General features: G+C 35.4%; 3 protein-coding genes across 3 annotated transcripts; 2 read left to right on the plus strand and 1 right to left on the minus strand.

Annotated features, from left to right (window-relative positions):
* Positions 1–3,352: 3,352 nt before the first annotated feature.
* KRTAP6-1 (keratin associated protein 6-1) lies at positions 3,353–3,895 on the minus strand. Its single transcript, XM_019017679.3, has one exon. The coding sequence runs from the start codon at positions 3,855–3,857 to the stop codon at positions 3,648–3,650; it is 210 nt and encodes a 69-aa protein (XP_018873224.3). The 5' UTR covers positions 3,858–3,895; the 3' UTR covers positions 3,353–3,647.
* A 2,486-nt stretch (positions 3,896–6,381) lies between these two features.
* KRTAP20-1 (keratin associated protein 20-1) lies at positions 6,382–6,754 on the plus strand. Its single transcript, XM_031005090.2, has one exon. It carries the CDS (start codon positions 6,412–6,414, stop codon positions 6,580–6,582), a length of 171 nt encoding a protein of 56 aa, XP_030860950.1. The 5' UTR covers positions 6,382–6,411; the 3' UTR covers positions 6,583–6,754.
* A 3,840-nt stretch (positions 6,755–10,594) lies between these two features.
* Positions 10,595–10,818, plus strand: KRTAP20-4 (keratin associated protein 20-4). The gene has a single exon (XM_031005110.2). The coding sequence runs from the start codon at positions 10,626–10,628 to the stop codon at positions 10,758–10,760; it is 135 nt and encodes a 44-aa protein (XP_030860970.1). The 5' UTR covers positions 10,595–10,625; the 3' UTR covers positions 10,761–10,818.
* The last annotated feature ends 344 nt before the right edge of the window (positions 10,819–11,162 follow it).

Genomic DNA, 11,162 nt, shown 5'->3' on the forward strand with positions numbered 1-11,162 from the left:
TGGTTGAAAGAAGACACACAAATATAATTACCAGTTTTCAATAATTAATGATAGTTTAAATAATCTGTAACAGGGCCTATGAGAAATATTTTTAAAGTGGTTAGGTCATAGCACTGACATGTTATTAGTAAAAATAGAAGAAAATAAATTAATATTATGAAATATTAATTATATTTTATTAATTATGTAATATGAATTATGTTTTAGCTCAAATATTTCCCAAGGGACAATTAAGTAAATGAAAAATACACAAAGATTAAAATAATAAATAGAGAAGGAGATATTAATGAGGTACAAAAAGAAAAAATACATGTAATGACATGAAATGCTATTATTTGAAAGATTAACAAAACTTGCAAACTACCTGCTAACTTGATCAAATAAAAAAATCGAGAAACCATATGCACAATTAATAGTAAGAGGGAAATAAACATTGAAACAGAAGACATTTGAAATACCATATAAGACTGGGTTTCAGAGCTCTATGTACATAAATTGATAATGTCCTGGAGAAGTGCAGATGACCAAAATGGACACCTTTCAACTTAGAAATCATAAACAGATTCATTTCCTTAAAGTTAATGAAAAGAATTAACAGACCCTCCTCAAAAAAGACATATATGCGGCCTACAATCATATGAAAAAAAGTTCAACATTACTGTTCATTAGAGAAATGCAAATCAAAACCACAATGAGATACCATCTCACACCAGTCAGAATGGCTATTATTAATATTAAGAAGTCAAAAAATAAAAGATGCTGGCGAGGTTGTGGAGAAAAAAGAATGCTTTTATACACTTGGTGGGAATGTAAATTACTTCAGTCATTGTGGAAGACTTTGGTGATTCCTAGAAGACCTAAATACAGAACTACTATTTGACCCAGCAATCCCATTACTGGGTATATACTCAAATGACTATAAATCATTCTATTATAAAGACACATGCATGGATATGTTCATTACAGCACTATGCACAATAGCAAAGACTTGGAATCAACATGAATGTCCATCAGTGATAGACTAGATAAAGAAAATGTGGTACACATATACCATGGAATACTATGCAGCCATAAAAATGAAGGAGATCATGCCCTTTGCAGGGACACGAATAGAGGTGGAGGCCATTATCCTCAGCAAACTAACTCAGGAACAGAAAACCAAACACGGCATGTTCTCACTTATAAGTGGGAGCTAAACGATGAGAACACATGGACACATAGAGGGCACACAATGGGGACTAGCGGAGGGTGGAAGGTGGAAGGAGAGAGAGAAGCAGGAAAAACAACTAATGGGTACTAGCTTATTACCTGGGTGATGAAATAATCTGTACAACAAACCGCTATGACACTGTGACACAAATTTACCTAAGTAGCAAACCTGCATGTGTACCCCGAACCTAAAATAAAAGTGTTTTTGTTTGTTTGTTTCTGTTTTTTTGTTTGTTTGTTTGTTTGTTTTGGTTTTTTTTTTTTGAGACTGAGTCTCACTCTCTCCCCAGGCTGGAGTGCAGTGACGCAATCTCGGCTCACTGCAAGCTCCAACTTCCATGTTCAAGCGATTCTCCTGCCTCAGCCTCCCGAGTAGCTGGGATTACAGGCACGCACCACCACATCCAGCTAATTTTTGTATTTTATGTAGAGACAGGGTTTCACCATCTTGGCCAGGATTATCTCAATCTCCTGACCTCATGATCTGAGCGTCTAGGCCTCCCAAAGTGCTGGGATTACAGGCATGAGCCACAGCACCCAGCCAAAGTTTTTTAAAAAAGGACTTTAAGGGACAGAGTTTTTAAATAAAGAAGAAAAATAAAAATTAACAACAAAAAAGCCCAAACCCAGATGACTTCTCAGGAGACTTCTACCAAATATTTAAAGACAAAGCAATCCCAATATTGTACAAATTGTCAAAGAGCACTTAAAATGAAGGACAACTTCCTAATTCCTATTATGAAGGGTGTATAGTCATCCCCCCTTATCCCAAAGGATAAGTTCCAAGATGCCCAGTGAATGCTTGAAACCAAGATAGTAACAAAGCCTATACATAGTATGTTTTTTCTGTATACATACATACCTGTGATAAAGTTTAATTTACAAAATAGTCACAGAGATTAACAACAATATCTAATAATAGAAGGAACGTATAACAATTACTGTGAACACAAGTTACGTAAATACGGTCTTTCTCTCTCCCCACCCATCTCTCTCTCTCTCTCTCTGAAAATAGTTTAATATTTTCTCACAGTGGCTGATCTTGGGTAACTGAAACTGCAGAAACTGAAATTATGGTTAAGGGAAAACTACTGTATGCATTGAATTTGCAGTGAGAAGAATCAACATGCCCAGTGATTGCTGCCTCCACATGTCAGTACTCTTGTGTAAGCCCCTCTCTGTGAGTGAGGGTGAGACCTGTTGCTTTTAGCCAATAGAATACGGTGAATGTTTATGATTATGTGTGCTTATGTGATTATGTTACATAAGACTGTACTACCCATCTTGCTGGAGTCTCTTGCCCTCCCTTGCTGGTTTTGAAAAACAAGCAATTATGTTTCGAAACCTCTTTGACAAGGAACTGTGAGCATCCTTTTGGAGCTGAGGGTTGCCTCCAAAAGATAGCTTGCAAGGCACTGCAACAAATGGTCAACAAGAAAATGAGCCCTTTAGTCCTACAACTGCAAGGAACTGAAGTCTGCTAACAAAGGCATGACCTTGGAAATGGATCCTTCCCCAGCTAAGCCCTGGGTACAATCACAGCCCCATTTAAGATCTTGAATTGCAGCCTTGTGAGACTTTGAAGCTTCTCGGTTTATACCTGAAATAGTGTTTTTATTTAATTATTATGGCCCACCATGCAGGTCAAATAGCTTTATAACCTATTACTAGCTTAGAGTATACTAGATTATAAAACTATTCCTTTGGTTATGTCTCATTAAAAAATAGTTTCTTTAAAATGGAAGATTCAAAATGAAGGATATAGTAACAAGCATTCATTTATTTTAGGAGATATGCACAAGAAGGCTTGGGAAAATTAAATTTTTTCTTTGTTATGTGACAGACACCAGGCAATGCAAAACCCAACATATAAATGATATGTACTTAATTTAGTATTGAGAATTACTCAGCACAACATACATTCTTCCCCTAGAAGCAAAGGAGGAAACTGAAATTTATTAAAAAGGTTACTTTTCTAAAGCAATTGAGCTTTGAATTGGTAAAGAAACCTCTCTAGAAATTGTAAGAAAAATATCTCCCAAAGAATTTAATTGTTAGCTTTCATGCAGACCGAAACAAAAACTATTGGTAAGAAATTTTAAATATTAAATGATTGACATAAACACCAGGTTTCTCTTCTGGATTAAATGTGTTTATTAGGTGAACAGAGAAAAAAGCTCCATCATAAAAGTCATCAAGGCAGATGCTGTGACACCATCATTCTGATGAAAGGAGAACTGACAGGTGAATTTTACCTTATGCCGTTTCATGATGGAAATTCAAGATATTTGTAGGTTAGATGGTAGCTCAACAACAGACCATATTAGACTTCCATTGCAGGATATCATCTCTCAAGGGAAAATCTCAGAACATGTGGGCTTCAGAATTAGTGAATCTCAGTATCACAGGATAGAGGGTGAGAGTCTCCCATGGCATCCTCAATAATAGTAGCCAGAGCCAGAGCCGCATCCATAGCCATAGCCACAGAGGGAGCGGGAGCCATAGCCATAGCCACAGCCATAGCCACAGCCCAGTCTGCGGAAGCCACAGCCACAGCCCAGGCCTCCATAGCCATAGCCCAGGCCTCCATAGCCACAGAACCCATAGCCAGGGGTGCCATAGTAGTTTCCGTAGTAGCTGCCACACATGGTGTTTGTTGTGGAGGTTGTCCTTGGGTAGGAGGAAGTGTAGGTGACTTCAGTATGAACACTTCCCCTGCAGAGGGCCTTTTATATGCCTCAGTGTGGGTGGGAACCATTCACAAGTCATGCCATTGGCTAATTTGAAGGACCAGCATGAGTAATTTGTTGAATCTTGGTTTTCAATCGTGGCCTTGTGGCATTTAGAACATTTTCTATTGTTTAGCCACATCTGAAACATTTGTGCATCTTTAATGAGCATCAACTGTCTGATCTTTAAAACTCTACTCACACCAGACATTCAAATTACCATTTTCCAACCAGCCTTTATGGCAAGAAATAGCATTTTAGTAAACAAACTGACCTGTTCTAAACAACCAATAATTTTACCTTATTTTTGCTGACATTCAACAGGTCATGGTAATCTCCCTTGAGCTTGAGTTTCTCCATCTCTTTCCTGCTGCTCCAAACCCATTGTTTTCCTTTAGGAATTCTTCTCATTTTCACATGAGAGATGGTTTTCTTTTAAAAGCCAGAAAGTGTCACTCAGCTTCCAGAGACTGTTGACACAAAGCCAATAGTTTGAAATTCTAAAATACCAGGCATGAGAAAACTATACTTTTCTTTCTCACATCAATATTTCCTTTTGTGACTGTTTTAAAACAATAGTTCTTTCCCATAGTTTCAAATTCGTAATCAATGAGGTTTCATTTTATTTATAAAATTGTATTTTTATAAAAATTTTCCTGAAATTTCAAGGCATTTGTTATATTTGTGTTCTGGCTCAAAAGTGAGTATAGGTATTTTCATATTTAAAACAATAATACTGGCAGAAGTATCTTTTCATGCAACCTAGTATATTTCCACCATCAAACAAGAAGTCTTTGGCAAAATATGAGACTATGAGGAACATGTTACTATAGCCTAATCTTTTTTCAAAGCAGTGAAGATCAGAGCTAAATTGAATGATTAAGTCAAGTAGCCCTCTGGACTTATATTCTTAGTAAGATGACTTTATAAGAGTGAGTTGAATATAGTAAATAAGAGTAAAATATCTGTAATGTGCTTTCTAGGCTCAAATTTTACCTCTACTATCCATAGCTGTCTGACCACTGTTAACTACATGCTTCAGCTGCCCTATCTGCAAATGGGATTATAATAATAATACCTACCCCACAAGGAAATTTGGAGAATCAAATCTTTTGATATATACCAGACACTTTGAATAGTGTTTGGTTCATAGTAGGAACCAGAATACTAGAATAAATTTTGCTGTCTTTACTTATTTCATCCCATCCCTGTTTTTCTGGATAGAAGCTTCAGTAGAGAGTTGATCAATTGAATAAGAGAACTCAGGCATGCTTAAGTTCTCATTTAGGGGCATTATGTCCTTGAAGCTGAAGGGAAGAGAAACTCTGCATTGAGGATGTACATCTAAAAACAGAGAAAGTCACATCCTGGTTTTACTGAGGAGGGGCAAGTCCTACCCAGTTCCCCAACACACATAGCACAAGCAGGGGGAGATACAATGATTGGTTCTCACCCAGGTGGATCTGAGTGGAGACTCATTGATTTCCTTACTACAACCAAAGGCTGTTCTGGCTGTAGAGACCCAAGGATGTAACACTTCATGCTAGGTAATGGATTGAACAGAGTTTTATTTTTATGGCAATGGAAAATGGCAATATGTGTTATGCCACCCACAGGTGTCAGTGCAGAACAGGTATGGTCCTCCTCAAAACCAACAGTATATCACTGCACATCGATGCACACCTCAGGCAGAGAATGAGGAATGATAATGTCTTTATTGCAATTGTATTTTAATACTGACAACCAGAAAGTGATTGAATTTTGTTGAGTTTACCTGAAAGGGACAAGAATAAATGTTTTGCCATTTAGTGGAAATAATGAATCAAGATAGAATTTGGTGTAACAGTAAAATAAAGTGCATTTGTACGTTTGTAAAGTTGTATCCTGTAAAAATGTTACCTGACTTATGTATTTAACGTCAGATAAACTGTTCTATCTCTGAAGAAATATTGGGCAGTATTACAGATCTCATACTCGAAAGACTTGCCCCTTAGGCACATCTGTCTCCCCAGAGCTATGCAGACAGACTTCTTCAACTGCAACTGGTAGATGAATATAAAGGAATTAACAAGCCAAAACCAATTTGAATCAGATGAGATTTGCATAGTTTCTGTCATTTCATAGAATCTCATCATGAAATTTTAGTATGTGCTCTCAGGAAAAAAGGATGTTAAAACCAGGTTAAAAAAAATCTGTCATTCAAATCACATTCTTTGATTGTGAAAATCTTGACACAACACTAGAGGAATCCTAGCTATGAAGGCTTCACTATGCCTAATGAAATAAGAGATTTATGAGAGTGTTTGTTGCCTTCGCGGTGTTAGCGGTCAACCCAAAATAATTCATAATAAGAGCAACATTGCCTGTGATTTGCCACACCTACTACTGAGGAAGTATAAAAGACCTGTGAAGATGGAGATGTTCAAATTCAAGAACATCCTCTTCTACACCTGAACCATCCATTTCTGACACCATGATTTACTACAGCAACTATTACGGTGGCTATGGGTATGGTGGGCTTGGCTGTGGCTATGGCTGTGGTTATCGTGGCTATGGATGTGGTTATCGTGGCTATGGAGGCTATGGAAATGGCTACTGCTGCCCATCTTGCTATGGAAGATATTGGTCATATGGTTTCTACTGAACAATTCTAGAGCTCACCAGATTTGTCTGCTTGTGAAACCTGGATTCTCATGCTGCTCTTGTTCATCTGATCCTGTGTCTTCAAAATAGCAGAAACCTAAACTAGGCTATTATCAAAGAACTACAGATGCTGTCTTTCTCTGGTTCTGTTGTGCAAGATGATAAAGAATATGTTTTAAAATGCAATTCTTTGATTCTTAAGTCCTTTAAATAAATTTAGTCTGTTTGCAAATATAGTGTGTTTTCATGTTTATTATTTTCATTGTCAACTTTGCATGTGGATGATGGTAAGATGGAAACCTGTGCGTAATTACTATCCCAAGGGGTTGACACTACATCTTATTTCATTTTCCTATTTTTTGTCCTTCTATATATTTCTCACACTATTTAAAACTGAGCTTCTGTAGGGACACAGTTGATTGCTTTCTCTTCAAATAGTTCCTACTGGTAGCTTGACAAGCTACACACCTAAGGCTGGTGGCTGCATGCTGCTGACTGTCCTTGTTTCTCCAGAGCACATAGAAACACATACACATTTTAAGTTGTGGCTTCCATGAATTTTCCAAGTTGTCTGCCTTCTGGTAGCTTCATCACTATGAAGCCTCTCAGTTGCCTGATGTTGTTGATATAGATCCTGTATACAGGAAGTGCTGTGCCATGTCTGGGAACCTGGATGTCTTTATAGGAAATCTCTTTATGATAGGCGATTTTGATAATGAAGTTCATTTCATATTTCATTGCATTCATGCAACAGCTCCTAAAGTATTCTAGGCATGCTGCTATATTGTGAGAGAGCATCTTTTCATGAATATTCAAGATTGTTTCTGTTGTAATATTACTAAATTTTATCTAGTTGTATACTTTATAAAACTGGTATTTGTGTACTATTAGAATATTCTAATTGGGTTTTACATTTTTTCCAAACGAAAGAGTTTTAGTGAGTTTTTACCACATGGTATGAAAATCAAACTTCTCAATTAATCTGTAAAAATAAACTATTGACATTAAGGAAACTATATTTATTAGGGAAATTTAAAAAACAAGTTATACAACTAGATAATGGGATTAAAAGTTTGTATCATGGTTTAATGAATACAGCAAACAATATATCTTTTCCAGTAATTAGAATAAAATGAATCTAGAAACAGAACTCGAAATCTATGCATTTCCAGTTCTTAAACAAAATTTTCTAAAATATCAAAACATACCTAAAATAATATATTTACTATTACACATATTGTATATGTGTTATTGCTAATGATTATTAGCAATAACACATGTATAAAATTTATAAATAAATGGTTGAATTGAAATTGGGAATGCAGGTTCAAAATATTTACAGTATGGTTTTCTCATCTCACAAGTTTGAAGATCACTGCTCTTGACCAAATTTTCTCAAGGTGTGGTCTAGGGACACGTGTGGGAACCAAAGACCCTTCTGAGGTCTCGATAAGGGCAAAATTATTTTCATAATACATTTTTCATTTTTACTGCCATACATTCATGAATGAACAGTGGAATTTTCCAGATATATGCATGTTATCACAACAGACTAAAAGCTAAATCAGATATGAGAAACTGTCTTCCATTAAGCCAGATATTAAAGAGATTGACCAAACATGTAAAACATTCCACTATTCCTAAGAAGTTTTTGCTCTAAAAAAATTATGTTTCTAAAAATATGAAATTATGACTGTTATTTTGAAATTGATTAACTCATATTTTAAAATCATCAATTTTAATTTTAAAAAGATGAATATCAGTAAATATAACACATAAACAATGGCTTTTCAAGATCCTCAGTAAGTTCTTTTATGATCGAAGAGTTTTAAAATCATTACTCCAAACAAACTAATCCTATCCACCATTATTTCTTGGTGGTAGGTTACTTGAGACAGAAGCATGCCTGAAATATTTTGGTTTAAATCCTCAAATATGGGAGTTATTTAATTAAGAAATAACGCTACGCTCTTTGACTCTCTGTGTGTTGGTTTTAAAAAGTATGGTTCAAATAATAGATACATATTCCAACAAGAATTTTAAAAGAAAAGTGACAAAGTCTTCAATATCTCAAATATAAGAACTCAAGTGACTAACCCCACTTAAAATTCACTTTCTAGGGGCAATTAATCTGTATAGAATAAATGAGGCTCTTTTCAAAGAGAATAATATAGCCCATGGCTTTTCTTTTCTTATATTTGCTGCCATCGTTCCCAGGGATATATTTAATTTTTAAGTGGAAACACTGTCTAAAATTTGGTTCCTAGCAGAATTTTCTCATTCCTTTTTCTATATTGTTGTATTAGATAGGAGTAGAATTTATTGCAAGTGATAGAAATAGTATACATTTTAAGAATGTATTTCTCTTTCACATAATCAAAGTCTGGATTTAAGTCATCTCTAGCTGGTTTCTAGTCCTCAGTGAACCAGACTCATTCTAAATCATTGCTTCATCATTCGTAAGATGTGACCTTCATCTTCATAGTCAAAGATGGTGGCATTTGTGTCCTAGGGAAGAGGACCAAGAAATATACAAAGAAGATGGTAGACTCCATGCAACTTGAATCTTAAGGAAGGATCCAGAAAGCCGTCATATTATACCTTAAATTTTATGCATTGTTCAGAACTTCATCACATGACTAGAGTGGGTTTCAAAGAAGCTTGGGAAATTTAGAGGATTTTTTCCTAAGTTGATCATGCCCAGCATAAAAAAAGAACTATTATATTCAGAGAAGGGGAGAATAGTGATAACAAAGCAACTATTCATCTTTATTACCACTAGAGTCCATCAAGTTTGGCAAACAATATTGGTAACCAGCATAGTACTATAATGAACATCTCAGGTCAGTTATATCAAAACATCATAATAAAATTCTTTTTAACATATAAGCACCTTTTAAAATGTACATATATATTTATGTATGTCCACTTGCTTGTTACTGCAGATTAGTGTGTGATCTTGTTTAGGCAATAAGAGATCCACTATATGTTTTTTTTTTTTTTAAATAACAACATCTATTGGTTTTAAGTTTGTCAGAAAAAGCACCAAATTATTAAATGTAAATATTTAAGCTAAAAGTTGGAACAGGAAGTCCTCTAGGTCAAGCTTAGCACTTAGATGTGTGTTTACTTAGATGTATGTACTAAGTACTTATCTTAGTCCTCAGATGTGTGTCCTTACTTGTTTACAACAAATACTCCTTATTCCCCCAGGTGACTGCTATATGGATCCACTACCCTATTTCATATATTTATTTTCCACTGTCTCAAAAACGCTTTGCTGGAGAAGTCCAAAGAGAACATCAAAACAAATGTGAAAATACGGGAACCCGAGAGGTGAGATGTGGGAGACCTCACACCAATACTTCGATTTCTAAATAAATGTTTGCAGTGATCTGACATAGAAGCAAAATCATGCTAACAAATAAATAAGACTCTCAAGATAAAAAAAAATACATATGTGACTTTATATTAGCATTTTATTGTAAATGTGGTCAGTTCACTGTTAATAATCAATATAAAATATTATTTGGGATGAAAAGTTGTTTACCCCAAGGAAAGAAATTGTGTAATTTACAAGATATTTTACTTCAGATAACTTTCCACTTGTATCACTTCCTCACTCAAATAAATATACTTCCAGTTTCTGCTTGCATATTTGACTCACCAGTAGAAATCATTACAACTAAAGAAAAAAATTTGGATCAGAGGGCTTGCATATTGTTAACATTTTAAGGAACCTGAGTCTAGACTTTAATAACAAACAAGAGTGAGAAGATCACCAAGACACAGGAAGCATCTTCTAATTAAGGGCGTGTGACATTATTATTGAGTTTCAGACAAAATAGTTACATTTTTATAAGGATATCTGTACTTACTGAAATAAATTTTGTCAAGTTTTATTATGCAGCTTTCTCTGAAATATGAAACCGAACTGCCTCATACACTATTGAAGGTGTATAAAATTTCATTTGCAGATGGTGACATTCAAACTGAGAAAAATAATTCCCTGATCCACAGCTGAAACATCCACTTCTGAACACCATGTCCTACTACAGCCATCTTTCTGGTGGCCTGGGCTGCGGCTTGGCTGTGGCTGTGACTATGGGAAGGACTGTGGCTGTGGCTGAGTATGGCAGGTGCAGACATGGCTGCCACTCATCTCACTCTGCCAGGTAATGACACCATGGATTCCACTGAGGAACACCTAGAGCAGTTCAGTCTACTGCACTCCTCCAGCTTGATTTCCTGATTCTGTTTCTATAATTTTTCACGTGAGTAATTATATTTGCTATACAAACTCTGATAGCTCATCCTGGTGAACTTGAAGAACACAAAGTTCAGACCTGTCATGCTTCTGAATTCATGAAAAGAGCCAAAAATTCGTCAAAAATTATAGGTAAGTTTTATCTTTAATATTGTGCTACCAATAAATTTATTTTATATTTTCAATCAGTATCTTTCATATGAAAAAAATTAAAGTTCTATTTTAATGGATTGTTTTCTCATATTCAGGATGGTTCTACTTTATTCACATTAATTTGTATAAAACTGTGAGGAACTGCTTTTGGGCGCTGCCTT

The sequence above is a fragment of the Gorilla gorilla genome, chromosome 22, assembly GCF_029281585.2.
Source record: "Gorilla gorilla gorilla isolate KB3781 chromosome 22, NHGRI_mGorGor1-v2.1_pri, whole genome shotgun sequence".
Taxonomy (NCBI): domain Eukaryota; kingdom Metazoa; phylum Chordata; class Mammalia; order Primates; family Hominidae; genus Gorilla; species Gorilla gorilla.